Raw genomic sequence first — 22,985 nt, forward strand, 5'->3', positions numbered from 1 at the left:
TAGAACTATGATGATATTTTAAACGATGATCACTTTGACTAGCATGATTACAGAATTCCTTAATAAAAAAAAAAAAGAAGTATCTTTACTGTCTGGAAGCATTTAAATGTTGACAAGAGGAGTGCTTACTATATAATGAGCTGCAGCTATGCTACTAAAATAAATTAATGTTTTGTAGTCACCAGTTTTGCTTTAGATTACAAGTCAGGACTAATTGTGTTCATTTTGTCATGGATCAGTATTTCAAAGGGAGATTGTTCTTTTTTTCTCGTTTAGAATTTACTTTATGTATCTTTTAAATTTTTTAATAAATAAAATATGCCTGAACAGATGATGTATTCTAGTTAGCCATATATAGCTACACTAAAGATCTGAAAGTTCCCTTCTAAATGTCTTAAATATTTAATTTCTTTTCTGTATAAGCAATTTTAAAGTTTCTGTTACAGTAACAGTTTCCCATATTCTCTCTTATTATTTTGATTTTTTAAATAATGAATAAAGCAAAGAGAGTAATTTTCCGGCTGAAGATGTGGGATCATAGGAAGTGTACAGCTGCATAATATGTTTTCAGAATTCAGATTGAAGAATTTAGAAAAGTAAATACTGTCAGAAACATGGAATAAAACATTATTTATGATCTGGTCAATCAGATGAAGTCATGTACATTCTTTTGCATAATGTGCCCCTTTAATGGTCCTCCTGGAAGTAGACTTCTTGGCAGCTGTACAGTGCAGAACAGGATCGATAAAGTTCTGTTCCTGTTTCAAAATGCTGGAAGTGTGAGCATGTCAGAGTTGTACTAAAGCAAATTCAGTCTTTTTTTCCTTTTCAGTTTCATCTATTTGATGTTAGTTAAACAAGCTGTTAAATTAATGAGAGCACATCTGAAAACAACGTAACTTGTCAGTACTTTTTGGAGTGAAATTTTCTTTCTTATCTGGATCCTGACCCTGCTGAGGAGGTACAAGGATGTAGTGCTGATAGTGATGGGTCCCTGGTGAGAAACCACATTTAACTCCTTTGTTTCTTCGTGAAGGCCTTTGTGGGTCTTCAGATCACGTGGCATTCTGCAAGAACCTTAATCCCATGGATTACCTGGGTACTGGAAACATGTATACTTGCCATGGGATCAATTGATGTCTTTTGGATTCTGTTTTAGCAAAGCATGTAAGTGTGCTTTATTTCATCCTAGTCAAGCAAAGTATTAAAATCTATGGTATATGTAGATACTCATGAATTCACTGTAGTTCTGTGGTTATGGTTTTTCTGAAGTGTTTTACTGAAATGGCACTGCAGTCCCTAATGCAAATCCCCTGTGTTTCCAGTTCCCAGTATGAGCTGACAGCTAGTTACAAGTCAGTTATCATTGACTGTGATTTGTCTCTTGTACCCTCAAAGATTCAAAAGCACTGGAACATTTGCAAAAGTAGCAAGCCAGAACAGTGTACATCTCCTTATGTAGTATGACAAAATGACTGAACAGCTTGTTTTTTCATCTTAAAGCTTTGCAGATTTATAGCTACCACAACTTTAATGATGAGTAAGAACTACCCACACAAGGAAAGAGATCTAATGGTGACTGAAGGCAAGCAAAATTGAATATGTGCTCCTTATAAGGCAGTGTGTGGGAGACACATTTGTTACATACTGAATATCTGAGCAAAGCCATGTGTCATGTTTCCTTAGGTTCTCAACAGGAGATGTGTAGAAGCAGCAGTGATGACAGGCCTGGCACTCAACTGCAGCATAAACAAGAAGTCCTTGTTTGACAGAAAGCACTACTTCTATGCAGATCTGCCTGTAAGTATGCAGTATAGCTGGTCCCTCTGTGGCTGTAGGAAAGGACAAGTCTGGAGTATGGATGGCAGTGGGGCATGAGTGAAGAGACGCTTTTTCCGTTTTCAGTCAGTGCTCTGCTCACCCCAGATGCTGTGCCCTGATGAAATAGGCAGCTGTACCCTGCTGCTCACTGATTGAATATGATTGCTCTGATTGCTGACTCCTTGCTTAGCTGCACAGTTCCAGTAGCTTAATGTAATTGAATTGGGAGCTGGAGCTGCTTTGTCCCTTAAGTTGTCCATTCCTGGTGGTTAGTACTAATTGTCTGTTAGGGTAAAAGCAGTCTGATAATAGTCCTTCATTTAAAGTGAATGTATAACAAACACAGGTTCAGTGGTATAAACATAGTAGTCCCTTTTTTGCCCATGCTTAGAGACCTAAAAATATTTAATTTCCCTTCAAAACTTCCTCAGCCATGGTTCCAATAAATGAAAAAAACCAAACCAAACCAAAAAGAACTGAGAAATTAAGTCTTTGCAATATGTTTTATTGGTAGCTTTCGTACTGGGTAGAAGATGTCACTGGATGTCAAATGTGTTTTGCTGCACTTATATAGATGTATTGAAATATTGATATCATTTAAGAACCTGACTTCAGTCATGGCAACAGGATCCAGCAGTGTTTGAGCCTCTTTTTCTATTTTAATGAAATTAAACCTTTCTAATTTAAAACTATTTTTATCTATCAACTTATTTGTACTGAATGTTCAGTTTATGACTGTCAAAGGGAGGACACTAGTTTTGCTTTCTCTGTTTTTGGGGTGAAGATCTGATGATTGCATTAAAAAAAAACAAACTGATTTTATCTGAGAAAAATCAGGCATGTTAGCCGATGCTCTCTTTAGGTGAGGTGTCTTAGACATCCAGAGAAGCAGAGTGGGAGATTTCTCAGGTCCCAAATTAATGTGTAGGGATGCTGTATTATTAACCAAATTACGTTCTTTCCCACTCTTGTTCAGACATTTGAAATATTTTGAAGTTACACAAAATGTTTCCAAATACAATTTCTCCCCACCTTTGAAGGAGAATTATATTATAGTTGTCCAGTGGAGACCTGGATCTAAGATGAGATTTCTGTTCTGTTCTCTTCTGCGTTGGAAGCTTGTGACTTGTAGTTCTGACTTGGTTTCTTGAGATAAGTTTGCTGATATTTGTGAGCTCTTTGTTGGGGGCTCCTTGGAATGTGAAATGCAAACTTAGCAGTTTGAATTGCCAGTACTTTTTTTGTAACTTGTAAAACTATCTTAAAGCCCATTTCAAGACCTGAAGGAGAAAAAAGTGAATAGCAGGAAATAAACATGACTTTCAAAATTCCTCTACACATCATAAGGAAACACCAAAACCGTCACAGATTTGTTTGCAGGCTACCTTTAGTGCCTGTGCTGTTAAACTGAAAACAATCTCTTATATTCTTGTGATGTCTTCTATCAGTCTACTGCATAGAAACTATAAGGGATGAATGCTCTCACAGGAAAGAATCCACATCCATGTGCTTAAGAGGAGAACAGTGAGGTGGAAGAAGGTGTGAGCACCAAGTGGGCTGCCATCGTCTGCAGACATGAGTGACAGGATCCTCTGGTCAGATAAGCATGGAAATTTGGTCAGGGAGATGCTGAGACATTTTATTGTCTTGAAACATGTAATTCTGGCTTTCTGCTGGCTGACTTCTGTAGTTTAAGCGCTGACAATAAACTGCCAGACCTGCGTTTCATAGTGAACAGTCTAGTCAGGAACCCTTTAATAAGATGCAGAGTTTAGGCTAACGAGCGGTATAGAACAAATAAATCCAGCTCTTAGGGTCATTTGACAATGAAATTATTGTTAACTCCTGAAAATGGGGCTTTTGATGGGAAATGGGATTCATGTTATTTATTGTCACTTACTATTTCAAGCTTTAAAAAATCATTTTAATGAGAAGAGCTGTGTGATTAGCACAGGCTGCATAGAGTCAGTTATTTTATCTTTCTGATAGTCATTATGACCAGAAGGTCATGCACTTCGTTGCATATATAAATTCGGCTGTTCACAGGGCCAGACAATTGTTCTCCATTCCAATGCCCTGTCACCATCTCTGCATTTCAGAGTAAGTTTGTCATCCCTGCAAAATATGCAGATGCTCCTCCCAGTTCATTTGCGTCTGGCAGATGTTTTTTTAATTCTCACCACCAGTGCCATGAGCAGGTGAGGAAGAAGTGATGGGGACCCCACCTCAGTGAGTCACCTCAGTGAGTCACTCCTGTATTTTTACATTGTTGCAGTTATACAGATACCTTGTCACTGGCAGCCCCTTTTCTGGCCAGCAGCTTCCCCTTTGCGTGGAGTCCCAGGTATGAGGGGGCATTTGTCAGCTCTGTGCCCTATGTGGGGTCACAGTATCTGTCTTTTAAATTGCTACATTAATGACATTGAGTTTTCTCATTTTCTTTATTTCCATGGCCCCACCCCTTCCCTCTCATCCCCTCTAATGATGCAGTTCAGAGCAAACAGAGACGGATATTCAGCCTGTTGGGAGGATGAGTGATAGTCCCAGCTTGGGGATGGAAGTACAGTAACTGGCTTCAAATAAGATTTAACATGATCACGGAACCACAGGCATGGAAGAACCTCTTCTGGTCCATTTCCTGCCCCAGGGCAGTATCTGAGAAGTTTGTCATCCTTGGCAAGAGATTGTACAGTTGATTATTTATTATTTCAGCATTAGTATGGTGTGTATACTTACCTGTATTGAGGAGTGCTCTTATTTTTTTCAGACTTACAGCTTTTTACAGTTATGTTGAATTCTAGACCTGTCTTCTAGCTTGCTTCCTTTCCATCTAAGCAAAATAACTTCTGAATTTACATGTACATGTGTTCTGTCCTCTTGTATAGGTCACTATGGAAGATGTTGCATTTTCAGTTTTGTTCTTAGTCAATAATATTTGCACTTGGCCATGACACTGCTTTCTGAAAACTGAATGTTTCATTTGAATATAAAGCTAATATTGTTGACAGGCTGGCTATCAAATCACTCAGCAAAGAGTTCCTATTGCGGTGAACGGAAGTCTGTCGTACAGTCTCTGTGTAGACAACAAGATGAGCCAGATGGTGACAAAAACTGTGAGGATTAAACAAATTCAGTTGGAGCAAGACAGTGGAAAAAGTCTCCATGATGACACAAGGAGCCAGACTCTCGTGGACTTGAACAGGGCTGGTAGGCTTGGATTATTTTTCTATTTTTTTCCTCCTTTTTGTGTAAGATGAGTCTTCAAAGTTAAATGGCTAAAAGAAAACAAGCAAAAAATAAAAACAGCCTTATGCCTCTCTCTTTTCAAGTAAAAATTCACCAAAATGACTGTTACATTAGAAGCAGACGAATACTTGATTTTTTTTTTAATGGCCAGTGGACCTTTCCCATTGCTGTTGGTTGATGGCAATTGGCAATAGCAAGTTGGAAATGTCTTGGCTCCAGTTTGCTCAAAACTGTATGTGTCACTTACATAGAGCAACTCAGCTATTTAAGCTCTTGCACTGTATGTCTTGTTTAAAAAAAAGAATAAAATGTCACAGACCCAGGCAATCAAGTTTGTATGTAGAAGGAGCAGCTGTGGGAATTTGTCATTGAATGAGTCAGACATTTCTTTTAATTATTAGCTTTGAAAAAATGTAGATTTTCTCTTTTAACTCGGAAATGGTAAATGAAGAGATCCAAATTAGCACATAACATGGGCAGCAACCTGACTGGCCTAGCTAACTGAGACACAGTGCTCAGGTGTCCACTGAAGTTAAGGGCTGTGGCTGCTCATATTCTTTGAAAGCTAGGTTCTGAAGCTAAAATTTAGACTACATCTGTTTACAGTTCTGTCATTTCCAAAATTAGTTTAAGATAAATAAATTTGAATCCGTAATTCAATTGGCTTTAAATGTTCTTCTAGAGAAAGAAGAGAAATGGGTCCTTCTGATCTGCATGTGATCAAAGGATGGAGGATTGTCTATGGTTTGTTACTTAAAAAAAAAAAGGAGGAAAAGTTTTTATAGTAGTCTGCAGCTAGGCCCATAGTGACAGTTACTAAATAATACATGGGGGTATATGGTTGGTTGGTTGGTTGTTTGTTTTGAAAAAAGCCCAAGTTCTCTCATGTGTTTAGCCAGTTGCCAAGATCAAAAGCTGTTGTTGAAAATCTCCTGTCTCTTTCCCCGACAGGAGTTGGTCTCATGGAAGTTGTCATGGAGGCTGATATGTGCTGTGGGGAGGAAGCAGCTGCAGCAGTCAGAGAGCTTCAGCTCATTCTTCAAACACTTGGGAGCAGCCAGGCAGTCATGGCAGGTACTGAAGGGGGAAGGGCATGTTTCTTTGTCTCCAGTAATTCTCTGCATTTGCAGGAGTTTTGCAGGTTCTGGTTATTTTGCTCTGTGGTTGTTTATAGTGCATAGCCTTTTGTAGCTGTTGTTTTTACAGTCCTCAGAGTCTGTCCTAGTGTCTACCATGCTTCAGGTCTCCTTATAGGCCTGCCTTTGTCTGCAGAGCTTTGCTGTGCTAGGTGTTATATTTCCTCACACAGTAATTTTACAGAATAAACCTAGGCAGGAAGAAATGTCCCCAGGGTTCTTGTGGTGCTTCTCCCTGTCTGTCTCCATCTTGATTGCCACAACACTGCAGCATAGAAGATCCATAGTAGGGATTAATTGTAGACTATGGAAGTTAAGGGACAAAGTAGTGGGACCATGGATCATCCTCTAAGTTGTGTTTTAGGTCTCAGCTAGTCATAAAATCGGTGTAGAAAGTAAACTTGGGCTGGAGTTGTGGATGAGATGGAGTAAATGACAGCATGACACAGACATGCTGCTGGGGTTAATTTCAGACAAGATTACCTATCTTTCTGAGACCTGCTTCCTCTTGTAGGAACCCCTGTTTCTGGCACCTGCTCTTTCTGAAACTTTAAGGCCCCAATTCTGCTTTTGCAGAAGCATAGCCTGTGTTCAGCCTCCTAACTTGGTGATTCTGTCTCACATGTTTCTATTAATTGGAAAATGCAGGTCATGCCATTTTTCCTCAGTCCTAATGTTACCAAAATTTACAACCAGCCCACAGTTACAGCTGGCATACAGCAGGCTTCTGCTTGAGAGTCTAAAAGTATGGTTTTAGGCATTCATCCCCTCCACACATACACATAATTATCAGCTGCTTATTAGTGTTCACAGTGTAAGCTATATTTTTGCCTGTGACAGTTGGCCTCACTGTCTGGCAACAAATTCGGTCCATTATACAAGTGAATGTCTCCTAGAGAACTGAGTCAGAGTGGCCCATGTATCACCCAATAAATGGGATCCAGTAAATGTTGGCTAGTGATGCAAATTTAATTTAATGTAGGCGGAAATAATAATTGCTAGACATTATCTATTTCTCTGAATCTTTTCTCACAGTAGTGTCTGTCTCTCATATCAAATGAGGCACAGTTGTCAATATTAAGCAGACAGTTTCCATGCTTCTTCAAGGGCCTTTGTGGGCATAAATATATACCATGATTTATAACTACTGAATTTGGCCCTGAGATTGCCATTGGAAATTGCATGATGATACCTTTTATCACAGAGAGATTTCTGACTTTATAGGAGTATTGGAAATATTTTTCTTCCAGGATAGATGGCTTTAAAAGTATTTGGATTTTTTTTCAAGGTGAAGGTTTTAGGGTCTTTCTGCTGTGGTTTTCCCTCATTGTAATTACTTTTTTTCAAATAAAGGCTTTACGTCCTCATAATTCACCTTCATTCTACTTGCATGTACAGGGAAGACAAGTGCCCAGTTTTATCAGTTTTTATTTCATTAAAAACAAACAGATGAAAAGATTATTTCATTGCAAAGTGAAAGGAAAATAAGCTGGGGTTAAAGGAAAAAAAGATTTTTTTTTTTTTAAGAACATTTGCAGCCTGGCTCTCCTTTTGCTTATGCCTGATTAACTTTATTGTCTACAATACATCCAATATACAATCAAATATATTGTCTGCGTACATCCAAGTAGAAACAGGTTGTGTCTCAAAATAAAACAAGGGCAGGACAAGACTGTTCCTCTTTTGGAACAAGTACTCGTTTCACCCCAAAAAGGGAGCACATGCACAACACTTCTCTTGAGAGAGATGCTGGGTCATTCCAACACCTTTGTTCTTCATTTGTATGTCTGGCAAGACTCTATGAACATAGAGGAAATTAGTGTGCCATCCTCCAGCCTGCTCTTACAAATTGTACCAAGGCCTCTCTAGTCAATTTAAATCTATTGACTGGAATGGATTCTGAAGCCATAGCTGTCTTCACAGGTTTAACTGAGCTATTTTGCACTCTCATTAATAATGCTACTGTATCTACATAGTAGGTGTTTGTTTCTTTTTATCTGTATTTGAAATAAAAAAATAAACTAAAAAAAACCACAGAGAAAGGCTACAGGTGTGTAATGTGGGAAAAATAATGTTTCTTAACATTCCAGAATGTAATACAACCTCCGCTGTTTGTTTATTCACAGCAGTTGATAACTGTGGCAAGCCTTTTCTTCTCAGAAGGGATGTTGTTAGAGGGACAATACTTAGAAAGATAAAATTACAAGTTACTTGTGGTTGAGTCTCTAAAGATCTTTAAGGACATTAGTCCATTTTGGACTAAAACTGCAGGATGCTTTTATAAAAAACTTTGTATTCAGTTTCAGCTTTTGGCAGCCAGGGACATTCTGGGGGGTAAGACTGCAGTTTTTTAAAGGAGGGAGAAAATTACTAGAAAATCCACTACTTCTCACATTTTGTCCTTGAGCTGTAAATTTCCAAGAACACCTTAGTAAATCTGTTCAACGTAACCTTAAGTTCTTGTGTTCCATGCCAGGATAGTATATATCCATCGAATTGTAGTTCTAAAAGTTATTTTTGTTGCTGCTTTGAGAGGAATGGAAGCTCACAATCCACCACTTTGCTTGTCTAATTCTGCCCTTTATTTAAGAGCTGTGATTCAGAAGCTCTTTTCACTGTATGGCTTAGAGGATCTGTGCTGCACTGCACCATGCAGTTTTCTGAGAGGATTTATGAACCATGATTTTAAAACAATTTTTAAAAAAGCGCAAGCATTATTCTCAGAAATATTTTGAATTATTCAAGGCAGTGCCTTGAGGTAGAATCAGAAGCAGAGAGCTATGATGAAATGGTTGTTGCTCCTTTCTGAACATAGAGAAGTCTGCTATTAATGCTTTGCACATAACATGCAGTTTTTAACTCCAGTGTACTGGGCAGACGGTTCTGTTGATAAAATTTCCTTTTACAGAGGGTCAGCTGAGAGTGGATGCCAATGTTTCTGTGCATCACCCTGGAGAGCCTTATGGAGTGAGGACTGAAGTGAAGAATATCAATAGCATACGATTTCTGGCAAAAGCAGTAGGTAAATGGTGGTTGCTTAATTACAAGAGCATTGTAGATATTTTATGTGGTCTGAGATGAAATGTGTCAGCTCCTGAATGCAGGAATTTGCTTTAAATGCCCTGACTGGCTTCACCTGTGAGTCTGTTCCGTGCACCTTGCCCGTGGGTACAGGAGTCCCATTTAAGTTTAGGTTGGGGCCTTCAGACTTTGCCTGAGCTGCCACATCATAGGTGTGCCAGTTTTCAGTCCTGTCTTCTAAAGGACCTTGGACCTATTTTGTAGTCCTGTTCCCAGTCCTGTATCAGGACTTAACTCCTGCTGCTTTTGACTGAACTCCCTGAATGGACCCTGGACTCGGCTCACCCCCTCACCTTGACTGAGACTGTCAGTGGGCCTGTGTTAGTAGCACGTGCCCCTGCCCACACTGTTCAGACTGGGACTGGGACTGTATCAGACCGTGAGGGCACTGCCTGGGCTCTGGTCACTCCTGACTCCTGGTTTATCCCTCTTTATGGAGCATCCCCACTCTTGCTGCTCCCTGACAGAACAGATCCTAGTATGGGGTACTCTGGAAATAGCAGCCATGTAAGTGTGCAGGTTTTGCAGAGGTAAACTCTCTTCCTAGCATGTTTAGTACCGAAATATGGTAACAGTGGTTTCATATCCTCTAACGGAGAGAATTGCTTTCCACTGAGGATGGTACATGATGTGTGTGAAGTTCAGATGCAGCTTGGGTATGAGCAAGAAAAGATGATTGTTACATCTCCAAAAGAAAACTGAACTGGGTGACTGCAAGGTCATTAGGAACTTGCTTGGCTGCAAAACCTGGGAGAAAATGGTTTCCGTTTAAAGGAAATGAAAGAAGATGAGAAAAACACACAAAGAAAGCAACAGTGCTGGAGAGAGACACAGTGACTGATAATTCTGCCTATAACTGCTGCTGTTGATTTCATTGAGGTTAAAACAACAAACTATTTCATTATTGTGTAGCAGTGAAAAATGAATTAGTGGAGTGCACAAAAGCTATTAGTGTAGTCTAACAAGCTTACTCTTTTTTCTTTTGTTACTGTCAGACTATGAAATACAGAGGCAAATTGAAGAACTTGAAAATGGGGGAACAATTCTGAATGAAACAAGAGCCTTTGATTCCAAGCTTGGGTGAGTTTTTATTTTGGAGGAACAGGGGAATAGCCACTTTAGAGTGCCCCAGACACTTAGTGACGTGATCAGGAGACGTAATACAGTATTGCTCAGCTTTTGTTTTCTAAAGGTAATGTTCACAAGCATAGTCTCCTCACAGGTAGTAATTTAAAGCTGAGGCTTTTTCACAACAGATTGTGTGCTGCATTAAAGCAGTGTCTGTGTGACAGTGACTGCCCTCTTCAATGACTTGCACACATTCTTTGAAGTGGTTTTAAGAGGCTCTCCTGATCTTCATGAGGCAGAGTTTTTGTTTTGTGTTTTTGCCATAAAACTAATTCTGTGGTACCTCTTACCACACTTGTTTTCTTTTTATTTTAGGTGCACGGTACCAATGAGAGACAAAGAAGGAAAACAGGATTATCGGTATTTTTTTAAATAAAGTTAACATTTCATGAACTGAGAATTCATTAAATTTCTTAAGTGTAGTCATTGTAATAAGGATATGTAAAGTTAGTCAGTATAGTAAGCATGTACTGGAAGTTTACGTTCCACTGGAAGGGGCAGAGACCTATCAAAGTCAGTGCTAGTCTGAGCAGTCCAGATCTAGAACTGTGTCTCATCTCTGCTAAAACCTCTACACCTTTCCCAAAGACTAAGTTGGAGTACTTGAGCTCAAAGAAGTAAACTGAAGGTTTACTTTGTGGACAGTACAAGTATATTCTTAAGAATGCCTGACATAAAACATAAGAATATTCTGAGTTCAGCATTGCTCCCGCTTTAAGTAAATACTGAGGGAAATGATTTTCAGATAGCAGGCCCTGTCTCTCCATGCTTACATTCTGTGATCATAGATCACAATCGCTGCTTGAAAGTCCTAACTGCTATTGAAAGGTGTCAGCATTCATAAGCAGGTTTCTACTTTGAAGATCTTTGTAGATATAATGAAGATGTTACCTTGCTAAGTACTTTGCCCTCCACCAGTGTGAGATGGCAGCCATCAAGCCATAAGCAGTCACCTAAGAAGAATTTAGCTGTAGGGCAAGGGGGCAAGGCATGAGTCCTGTTGGAAAGCAGTGCTGTTGGGAACACGTGCTGAGGCAACACTGCAAGGCAGCAGCACACCTGCTTAGGGTCATCTTGATGTTCATCCTCCTAGTAGTTCCCTAGCTTTGCATCACAGAGATGGTCTTCCTGTTACTCCCAGAGTTCACTTCCCACATGGGGAATTGTAGTTCTGCAGGAGAACTTTCAGAGCCTCTTAGCTTTGGCATCTCTGTGTTCCTGTTAGATCTGCGTATATTCTACCACTGGTCTTGCTACAGCAGAGCAATGACTTTGAAGACATCCCACAAACTTTGATTTTAAATCTGCTTTTTAAATGGTGTTTTTGTAGAAATGCAGCAGTGATGATTTTGTGGGTTCCTTGTTATGGTAGGGGCTTATTTAAAAAGACTAATTTGAATAAATGCAAAAGAAAATTCATTAAAACCTAGGCAAAACTGATGAGCCTAAGATATTTCAAATAAAGACCATAAAACTTATTACTATTGCTAATGTTATGGTCAGTATTAAACTGTAAACAATGTTTTTCAGGGGTTTTTATGTAACTTGCTGCTGCACATTATACATTAAACTTAAAATCTATGTTTAGGGAGATTTAAAATAGAAAATATTATAGTAAATGTAGAGGGTGCCCAATGCCCTTTATTCCGATGGTTTTGAACCTCTCATTTGATCATGTAAGTGTGAAGTTTCTGCTTCAATCGCAGTTATCTGAGTAGTTTGAATTGGCCTTCTCTTTAAGGGAGCCTTTAGTTCTGTGATGGCACTCTGCTGAGCACAGTGACTTTGCTTTTAGCACAGCATGAGGTTTCATCAAGAGTTTTGAAGTTTGTCTGGAAAAGGTTACAACCTGCCCAGATCACTCCTGGCAGTTGGCTGTCAATCTGAGTTCTTCCCTGCCAGTCCACTCCCATTTTTGTCCAGGTCCTCGATTAATACTGGATGCCAAAAGGAGTGTCTTATTTCTATATCTATTATTAGTGGTGTTATTGGCATTTTTTATTATTTTGGGTGCAGAAGAGTTTTAATTACCCCTTTTCTATTATGAACTCTTTGACAATTGATGGCAAATACTCAAAGAAAGAAAACAGACGCTTTGCAGCAGTTCAGGGCCTAGTCCCTTTCTACTTACCAGTGATATACCAAGTCATGAATTTTTAATATTTTGTTTAGTTGAAAGAGTGATACAACTTTCAGGAAACTATAAACTTGTGATATAAATTTTATTCCTTGTTGTTTAGCTTCTGAGTGAAAATAATTATAAGGGAGGTTTTTTTCATTTTTACTAGGTTCATGCCAGAGCCAAACCTTCCTCCATTGATTCTGTACGATGCAAAATCTTTGCCAGCTAATATGAACCACCAGCAAGTGATAAATATTGATTGGATTCATGAGAGACTTCCTGACCTTCCCAGTGTGAAGAGGGAAAAGCTTGTTGAACAGTATGGGATTCTTCCTGAACACAGCTTTGCCTTATTGGTAGGTCTATTGATCAAATGCTGAAAGAAGCTTAGAAACTTCAAAGTTGCACAGTTCTTGAAAAGATTTACAAATGTCATATTAACCAACTGTCAGTCCTCGTGGATGTTTTTATTTGGAAGTATGTCTGATGCATACTTTGTACCAAGGAGCTATATACATAGAATGGTGGAGAAATTAAAGCAGACCCCACGAGCCTAGAAGTGTTTCTCACGCAAAGTGCAGTCAAATAACTATTATTTAATATTGATCTTGACTGTCTGCTCATCGACGCACCCGTGACTGACTACAACAAATGTACAACTTCTGGTTACAGACCCTTAGCTGCAAGTGCCTTCTCCTCGTCTTTGGGCCTGGTACAAGGCTGGGCGCATTGACCATATGTAACGAATACAGATCAAAATCCAAAGTCTAAATCTTTCAGCTTCACAGGCCCATTGATCTACCGTTCCGCTTATTTCGGGAAAAAAACCCCAGATTTATTCTTTGGGAAATACACCAGATGGTTGCACAGCATCAACTTTGACCTCACAGTGCAGTTTACCAAGGGTAGGTTCAGAAGAGGGGATGAGAAGGAAAAAGATGTGGCAAATACCGTTATAAAGACAGAAGTGACAGCAAAATCTCATAACCTCCAAAATTATTCTAAAGGACTTTGAGGTTCTTAAATACAAACTGTGACATCTCTCTTTGCCAGTGATAACTCTGGGGAGGGGGCTAGTATACTCACCAAAGATTAGACACTTGACATAGCCAGCTAAACTAGGAGAGTGTCCTGCTTTGGTTACCTCTGTGATTAGTGGAGACAGAAGGAAAAGGACTTTTTCAGAGTGAGATTCAGAGCAGAACCATAAGTACTTTAAATTGTCCTCTGGAGGAGTTCTTTTCCTTTGACTGTAAATGGAGGGAGAGCAGTGCACATAACTTCCTCATATCCCTTCTTTGTGTGTCTGTAATTTAACACACTTGTACAGAAGCTGATTCTACAGAAAGAAAATGGTTCTTTATTCTGAAGGAAGCTGTTAAGAAAACTGCCTTTGTGGTGCTGTGCCATTTTAGTGAGTTGCAGATGTTTCAGTGTTTGGTGGGCAGGTGAGTCATAAGTCTTATCAAAGTCATGAGACTGCAGTGATAGTATCGAGAGGTGTTAGTAGTTCTTACCTTTCTGTTTCATTGTATAAGCTGTAAAATGTGATTTTGCAGCCAGTATTCCTGTTCATGTGTGCATTTTTTCATGTCAACATATTTCTCACATATTAAAATAGAAATAGGGGTAGACAGGATAGATAGGTCCTGCACCTTTTTTTTCTAATTTCTTCTTCTTCCCCTCTGTGGTGAGTTGACCTGTGCCAGCTGCTAAGCACCACAACTGCTTGCTCATTTTCCCTGCCGGTGGGAGAGGGAAGAGAGTAGGAAAAGCAAAAGTGAGAAGGCTCATTATTTGAGATAAAGACACTTAAGTGAGGGAACGGGTAAGGGAAAAACCCAAAAGTGATGCAAATGCAGTCACTTACCACGTCCCACAAACGGACTGATGCACAGCCAATCTGCAGCCAATAACACTGATTACCTCCCCCAGTATACCCTTCCCTCAGTTTTCCTTGTTGAGCAGGGCATTACATGGCATGGAATGTAACCTTGGTCATTTTGGGTTAGCTGGCTAGATTGTGTCCCTGCCTAACTTTGTGCCCATCCTTGGTCTACTCACTGTGGGGAACAGAGTGGAAAAAGAAAGTACTGCTCAGCAGTAGCCAAAACACCAGTGTGTTGTCAGGACTGCATTAGTCACAAATCCAAAATGCAGTGCTCTCTGTAGAAAATAAACTCCATCCCAACTGGGCCCAGTACTCCCACTCCTTTCACTTGGCATCAGCCCACTTTTGTGGGTTTCAGTTTGCTAGTATGGATGGCTTCTGCTGTGTGGCTTCTGTCATCTCTCTCAACCAGCCCTATATATTTGCCTCATCCTGCCCTTTCTTTCAGCTGTTCTCTGAAATCCATTATTGCCTTTGCATTTTCCCTTTTATCTTTTTTTCCTTTCTGCAATGTGTAAGACAATTAATGAGCTCCAAGCTGAAATTTGGGATTCAGCTTGTAATAAGATAATGCATCCATTTGAATGCATGAAGTGAACACGTTCTTCATTGCGGGTCTCCTTTTATTGTGCATTAGAGTGTCAGCACGTATACTCTCCATAAAAGTTGCTTGCCTGTTCACTGGGAGACTAGTTAACCTTATCCATCGGAAAGCGGTGTGTGCGTTGCTGCGTTCAGCTTGCATCAGAAGTTGCAGGAGATTGCTGATAGGGCCAGATGCACAAATCTAATGAGCATCCGTTCAGGTTAGAGCGCCCAGGAGTGCTCATTAAATAAATGGCTGTTGTGGAGGGATGGCTCTAAAATGCAAAGTCTGTTCTGCACCAACTTGTTAGAGAAAGTGTTATGCGCCAAAGTTACAGTAAAACAACACCCTCCAACAAACTCCAGCGTGCAGGTTAGCTTCCGAGCTTGCTTCCTGAGCTCTGTTCTCAGACACAGTAGCTGCCTGTACATACTGTGGTGTTGAGAAACTGAGACGACTCCTTTGCCTAATTACACGATGGAAGGAGTAGCCTATTAATATCTTTATATCTGAAATGTCTTAAGTGTAAACTGCTAAATTTTTGACAGTTTTGTATAAATTGCAAAAATAAATGATGTTTCTGATTTTTCTTCATGCAGAGCTATTCTTATTCATAAGGATACAATTCTTTGAGCCATGTACACTCCATAGTATTTGGGTGCTCAATTTCTGCATGCAAGTTCTACTTTGCTGTGTAAACTGGTAAACTGGCAAATACATCAGTCAAGAAGGATCTTTGACAACTTTGCCAGTTATGGTATTCTAATATTTTTGTCTTGCTTCTTATTGAGTAAAAAATAAGATATATTTGCATAGACATTACTGTATTAATGTGACATTTTGTTTTCTAAATGCATGCTGAGGTCCAAACAGAAAATAGATCAGTTGTCACAGTACAGCATGAGAAAAAAACAGTATGATCACTTTCTTTCTCATGTGAATTCCAAGTCTTCCTGTGCATTTACCACTCCTCTGCTCGCTCAGATAGAATTGACTGTTCTGCTTGGGCTGGTTGCTTTGGTGGAACGATTACATTGGGACTCCTTCAAACAGTCAGAAGTGCGCTGCTGTAGCAGTTGGTTTTGACCATTTTGTTTTATGACACGCCATTCTCATACATGTTGGCATGCAGGTGAACTTATGCTTATTTTTAGAATTTAAATCATTTTATAAGAAGCTTTAGGAAAAAGTTTGAACTTTCTTTAACTGCTCTGCTTATCTGCTATATGTTCTGGTTTGGTTTTTTTTCCCCTGACAATCTTGCACATTTTTGCAGCAGTTATTACCTCACAGTTGTTTATTGTTGGAACTGTGGTGGTGAAAATGGGAATAACAAAGCAACAAATGACATTTTATTTGTGAACATTGAAGTAGTTTTCTTTTTCAGTTCTTTGGGAAACACTACTGATCTTTAAAAGCTTAAGTTTGCATTACAGTCCCAGTGTCCCCAAAGATTGTACCCATGGTATTTGGTAAAATAAAGTATTATTTCAGGCTGTTTGAAAGATGTCTGAAATCACTCCACCCACTAGGGTTTTTGACATCTCAGTGCTATGAAATGATCATTTTAAACCATGTTTAAAAAGAAATTTGCATCTGGTTGAAATACTGGTATGTCAGATTTCATGCCAGTGAGACTGTAATGAGTAAGTTACAGCATATTTGGTGTGTAATGGGAGCACTGAGGGGGCCTGGATCACATACATGGTGCTGCTTTTCCAGATTTCTGGTTTTCTTTCTATGAAGATTAAAATAGAGTATTCAGAATTAAGAGAGATCAGGCAGTTAGCACTCCTGTAATCCAGCATGTTAGAGTATGCTGCAGTGGTTTTCAGATCAGATCTACTGCAAGGGACAGGAGTGTGTATGTGTTGGTAGTTGGAGTGAATTTGGCATGAAGAAAGTTGACCAAAATAGAAAATTAAGTTCACATAGTACAGTATCTAGAAATGGAAGCTAATCAAGTTATGCCTACATTTTTTCTAATATGACAAGAAAATAAGGAAAATATTTCATTTCTGTCAGTCATTCTGATGTTTTGACATTCTGCCTTATTCATTTCAGTCTAACGCTGCTGGGTTTTCCTACTCCTTGGCTACAGAAAATGACAGTCACTTTAAAAAATCTAAAACAAAATGCAGGGGAATTTTGGGAAATGTGTCTGGTTTTGTGTGTGCAAGTAGTGAGTATGGGGTTCCTAGACCTGGTAGCATATGTAAGTCTGCCTCTCTTGAGTTTTTCTGGGCTTTTCTGTGCTTGCTGCCTGGAAAACATCTGATTAAAATGCAAAGGCTGGGTACGTTTGTCCTCAATTTTCAAAGGTCTGGCAGCAGGGTCAGAGCTGTAACTCCAGCCAGGCTGTAGGTATCCAGCAATCTGAACGTGCCCACTTGTAGGGATCCGCTCTCTAGCCTGTACATGATGGAAGCGTTGGACATGCTGCATCTGAGCTCTGTAGCTGCATTCAGACATGTGGCAGCCACTGACATTGTTTGCCTGTGCATAATGTTGTAGCTAGAGTTGCTCTGCCTGGAGTGTTTGTAAAACCTTCTGCAGCATGTGTAAGGAGACCAGCATTTATACGTGCTAACTTTTTCCTATCTAAATTGGACAAGTGTTTCTGTGTAAGGGAACCCACTGTTTAAATAATCAGTGTTTGTTTGTGCTATTGAATCCTGAGGTGAATTAGAAAGAGTACAGTACTTGGCAATGCATCATTCTAGTAATTCCACTTAACACAGTTTTTAATCAAGTTTACTGTACTTTGGTAATTCCTTTACTTTTTTTTTTTAAGCCAAATGTGTTCCTCTAGTCTGTTTAGCCTTAGTTTTGCATAATTTGATTACAGAGTAACTGCTAGTTAAATTAGTAAGAGCACTGGAGAAGAGAATTACATCTGTATGTCTTATATAGATATAGGTTTACCTTGGTTCACAAAAGACCTCAGTGGTTTCCTAAGCTGAGAACTTGGTTTCTTTCCTCATGGTCTCAAGGTAAAGGGGGTGGGTCTGATTTTTGTCACACCAGTTTTACAGCACATCAGACATTAATCTAAGTACATTTTGTTCTGTTTCAGAGAACAGAGAGCAGTAGTTTGCAGTCTTCTCAAAAGCCATACATCATTACCAATGAAAAATGTGATATCCAGAGCTGTTGAAAGTTTGTGTTGTGAAAGTTTGGAGAAGCAAAGTCTAAAATTCTATATTGCTATGGCAATAAATGGCCTTTAAAAACAAGGGCATATGAGACTGTTTGATGGGATGTGTGTGGATGGAGAACTCAGGCTTTGGTTTAGTGTGTACCCTGCACTCTTTTTGCTCAGAACTGTTCCGAGATCTGGCTGCAGTCAGTGTGTGCTTGGGAAATGTTTTTGCTGTGATGACTGTATACTTAGAATAGCTCCTTGGCTGTGTCTATACTGTTACCTCTCAACTTCTGAGAGCTGACTTGTCCTCCTGTGTGTTTATGCCACACACTGCAGAAGGCCAGTGGCATGCTGGATTTGGATTTCTCCTTGAAAAGGTGGGAGCTGCCACTTCATACTTCTTCAGCCTTCAGTAAACCTAATGAGTTCTGTGCTGCAGTTAAAGATCCATCAATAGCTTGATGACAAACACCACAACATTCAACAGACTGTGCAGTATCTGCTCTTCTAAAAACAATCTCGGATTTCACTAAGGCTATAAATTGAATCCCCTACTGTCATAACTTCTGAGCATTTAAGGGTGCTGTGGAAAAGCTTACATAGCTTCTTTGAAAAAAAATGGTAGAATAAAACCCTGCTTCTTACAGTATGACCTTTCCATATCACTGAAGGGTAAATGCAAGCTACACTTACTCCTTCCATCCAAAATAAATAGAAGTGATTGCAACATCAAGAGTGAAGTATCTGTAGACAGTTTCAGGAAAAATCTGTTTGTGGTAAAAGGTAGCATGACAGCATATGAGATGGCAGCATTGTATTTTCTAGCATTATACATACTTAAAACACAGGAGAAGACAAGAAAGGTTCTCCCCAAATGCTAATTTTAGGGAGGTATTAACAGAAAAGTGATCGCTCATTTGTTGGAAGTTCCACTGAAGCAGACAGGCTGACAGATAAGCTCTGTGTATCTATTCTAGGCATAAGATAGTTCATTTGCTGTTATGTTAATAAAATTACTGCAAAGTTTTGTGCCTTTGCAGTGAATTCACAACTGAAGTTTACTTTAGGATCAAGCATTTATACGCCGAGTGTAACTGTATAATTAATTGTAACCTGTAACCTGTGTCACCTGCTCTAGGTGACCTTGCCCTGGCAGAGGGGTTGGACTGGATGATCTCCAGAGGTCCCTTCCAACCCTAACGATTCTGTGATTCTCTGATTCTTTAATCATGTTTGCACTCTGGTATCTCTGATGCATTTAACTTTTCTTAAACAGAATGAAGATGGATTAGTAGAATTCTATGAAAATGTGGTGAAACAGACCCAAATGAAGCCAAAGAGAGTGATCGGCTGGGTTCTGAATAACCTTCTCAGTTACTTGAAACAACATTCCCTTACAGTAAAGGAAAGGTCAGTCTTTGTGATTCATACACTGGTGAAACAAAAGTGATCCTTTTCTCAAGTGCCATGAATAATACCCTGTCACTCCTTTGCCCACTGCTGCTTTAGTTGTTACCTGTGAAGTTTGTTACACCAGGCAGTGCTGCGCAGGCCTTGGCACTGTCGTCCTGAATGGAGTCAAACAAGTACGTTGCAGAGAAGAGGACCATGTAGTTAAGAGTTGTAATCAGTCTTCAGTCTTTAGAATATGATGACGGTAAGGCATGGTAGGCTATCTCGAAAACCAAACTTGAACACAGAGTAACATGAGGAAAAATACCAGCTTGTATGATTTTTAGGCAAGCAACAGTAGCATAGATATATTACATCACCTTATTCTCTGAGGTAACTTCTCCCTTTCTCCCTAGCCCAGTCAGTTCTTTTCTCCTGGCTGACCTTTTGAACCTTCTAGAAAAAAAAGAAATTTCTTCTACAGCAGCAAAGCAAGTAAGTACCTTTTTGATTTTACTGTACTCTGAATCTGTGGCTGCTTACTCCAGTAGTGTAGCAATTTTATAATTAATGTGTACCACTACAGTGGTTGCTTTAGAAGGAAATTGTTTAGTGGTGATGAAGGATAAATTTTGTATCTATAATATAATAGATGCAAATACCTTGTGTGTGTTTATAATCTTACAGATATGTTGCATATTCAGTATTAGAAGGTGATAGAAGCTAAATAGTAGACTTAAACAATGTGAACTGAAGTCAATTAAATAAATCCTCCTTCTGAACAGAGCAGACACTAGATCTCAATTTCACAGTTCAAGTCAGACCTGAGTGAAAGGTCAGTGGGAGCTAATCCATGGCTTGCAGCTAAGCTGAGAGTACCACTTACTACGTACTAAGGGACAGTAAGATTCTCAAGCATTAGCAGGTGGAAAAGGATATAATTCACCTGAGTATAGTCACAAAAAGAGTTCTTCTTTGGTGTACCCCTGAGTCAGAAGTGGGAGAGGTCTGGCCTTTCTTTTATCCTTGCCTCTTTGAGCAAGTGCTGTTATGAACCTCTCACAAAAGTAAAGATGGTACAGCTGGTTTTTTTAGAATATCATGTTGCTTAAGACAGTCTGAAAAATCAGCTCTTGATGATTTATGTCTAAAATTGTGAACTGGTTTGGATGGACACAATGACTGCTTTGTCTATAGTAAAACTTTGGAGGTTTTTATGATGAGGAATAATTAATCATTCAACTTAAATTATTGCCAGCTCATTTATGTGGAATACATTGTCTTTTCAGACTAATTATTATACTCTAGATAAGTGCAATAGGGACCTGTTTGTGTGTTTTTCAGTGAAACTATTAATTAAGACATTTAACTTGCCTTAACTGCTTTCAAACTTTTAACGCCCTGAAATATATGGAGCAGGTTTCCATCTATCTAACACATATCCATTAAATCCAAGTACAACTTTGGAATGGTATTGAAGTCAGTTCAGGGGTTTTTGCATTGTTATAAACCAAGTGTAACTGTTGCAAACATGGCTCTTGGAGACTTTTAAAATTTCTGGTTTGTTTTCTTTTTTTGGAGATGCTTGTAGTTCTTAATTAAGTTGGTCTCCTTGTTGGTCTGTTTCTGTGGATAGCCAGCTGCATAAGACAGGCATCATAAATAGGGATATAAGTGCCTGGCTTCAGGCATGTGTGTTTAGAAATTTTGTATTGGAAAAGTAAAAGCTTCAAAAAGGAGATAAAGTATTAATAGGAAAAGCATTGGAATGCAGAGCAGTTCTGTGCCTGAGCGGTTGTGGCACACCCATAAGTTTGGTGTCTCCATTTGAAAGGGAAGCTTCAGAACTCCAGTCCTAAGTCTTTTCCTTGTGGAGGTAGGGACAGGGTACTAATGCTCTTGTGTGGAAGATTTCTGCCTAGTGATATATTTGTGTGCCAGCACTTCTGACAGGTTATGAAATGTCAAGAATTTCAGAGATGCATTTCTTGTTTAATTACCAACTCCTTGTAATGTGCGTGTTGTCCTCGGCGCTCTGAAATTGGACACAGAGAAATCACAGCACTGTTTGCCATCACCCAGTGATGATGCTATCAGACTGCAGAAACCTTGCCACATTTAGAAAAGTATTTTGGTTGCCTGGATGTCAGAAGAGTAACAAATGTTTATAACAATTCTCAGCAGTAGGCAGAGATGCTGGTTGGCCCGAGGGCAGAAAAGGCTATATATACACACCAGCAGATGAATTGCAGTACTTGGGGAGGGGGAGCATGATGTGCAGTGGCAGACACAGATCCAACAGGAGAGGATGGAAGGGTTGGATGGGGTGAGCGCGCAGACATGTGTACACATACGTGCTCGCTGCGGGAAGCTGTTAAAGGCTTAAATTTTTTAAAAGGTTTTGTGTTCGGTCTCTGCTGTGTAAGGCAGTTAAACACAGGCAGATAAAAGCTGTGAGCACTGACTGTAGACACAGAGCACTGTATGGTGGGACGCATGTGCCAAGCAAAGGGCACTGTGTGCTCACATAATTACCATGGAGGTAATTACACAGCTCACACCCAACTTGCCATCAAATGCAGTGTCCTACTCCAGAGGTCTCTGAAGCAGTTCCAGGCTAGTGTGCCTGTGCAAAGGCAGGAGCAGCTTCCAGGTCTGCTGGTGCGCAGGTATGTGGGGGGAGCATGTCCTGGATCGGGGCAGCTGTGGCCCACCACAGAGGCACCATTTTGAAGCCCACAGTGGGACGTGTTAGTACTGCTCACCCAGGGCTGAAACCAGTCCAATGGGGAGTGTCTCTGAGATGGGGCCTCGCTCCTTATTTACCTGGATGGCAGCAAGTGCATCTCTGGCATGACAGACCTGCCTTTGAGTTATGGCATTGTGGGAAGAGGCTGGTTCCTGGGCCAGGGAAGCAGAAACTTTCCCCTGCTGCCGAGAGCCATGCTGGAGCAACTCCATGTGGACACCCTTGTCATGAGTTCACTGGGGATCAATGCCCCAGTAGGCCATGGAACAGAGCAGAGCCCGGGTTGGCTTCTGCAGTTGCATATGTCACTCACATAGGAATAACTTCAAAAGACCCACTGGGCACTCCTGCTTTAAAGTAGATGGCAAGAAAATGAGTACAGTACACAAACCTAAACTGAACCATCTGCTTTGACAATTACGGCTATACCATCTGGAGGACTGGACCCAGCCTGCCCCTCGCTTCTGTGAGAGGCTGAGGGACAACTGCCAGACATCAAGGCTTCCGTCACTGGAAATGAGAGATGCCCACAGGACTGACTCAAGTGGTGCTGCCTGCTGCTTCCTCCCACCCTTGGCAGCAAATCATTGCAGATAGGGTTTCCAGTTGGAGCGTTCCTAGGCACAGCAGTCAGCTGGCACATTCACCAGTTCCAAAATGTTTGATATGATGCCCATGGCAGCCAGAC

General features: G+C 40.0%; 1 protein-coding gene across 4 annotated transcripts in view; it reads left to right on the top strand.

The window, feature by feature from the left end:
- Positions 1-22,985, top strand: part of GATB (glutamyl-tRNA amidotransferase subunit B) — a 43,497-nt gene that overhangs the window by 15,138 nt on the left and 5,374 nt on the right. The window contains exons 3-11 of one of the 4 annotated variants that reach the window (XM_027676930.1): positions 1,687-1,800; positions 4,830-5,028; positions 6,019-6,141; positions 9,112-9,225; positions 10,280-10,364; positions 10,728-10,772; positions 12,701-12,890; positions 19,433-19,566; positions 19,965-20,043. In XM_027676930.1, the coding sequence (XP_027532731.1) occupies positions 1,687-1,800; positions 4,830-5,028; positions 6,019-6,141; positions 9,112-9,225; positions 10,280-10,364; positions 10,728-10,772; positions 12,701-12,890; positions 19,433-19,566; positions 19,965-20,043 (1,083 nt within the window). The remainder of the gene's footprint in view (positions 1-1,686; positions 1,801-4,829; positions 5,029-6,018; positions 6,142-9,111; positions 9,226-10,279; positions 10,365-10,727; positions 10,773-12,700; positions 12,891-19,432; positions 19,567-19,964; positions 20,044-22,985) is intronic. The other 3 variants (XM_027676931.1, XM_027676932.1, XM_027676933.1) reach the window with 3 other exon arrangements.

Source organism: Neopelma chrysocephalum, unplaced genomic scaffold (assembly GCF_003984885.1).
Source record: "Neopelma chrysocephalum unplaced genomic scaffold, ASM398488v2 Primary Assembly neopelma1_42b, whole genome shotgun sequence".
NCBI classification, from domain to species: domain Eukaryota; kingdom Metazoa; phylum Chordata; class Aves; order Passeriformes; family Pipridae; genus Neopelma; species Neopelma chrysocephalum.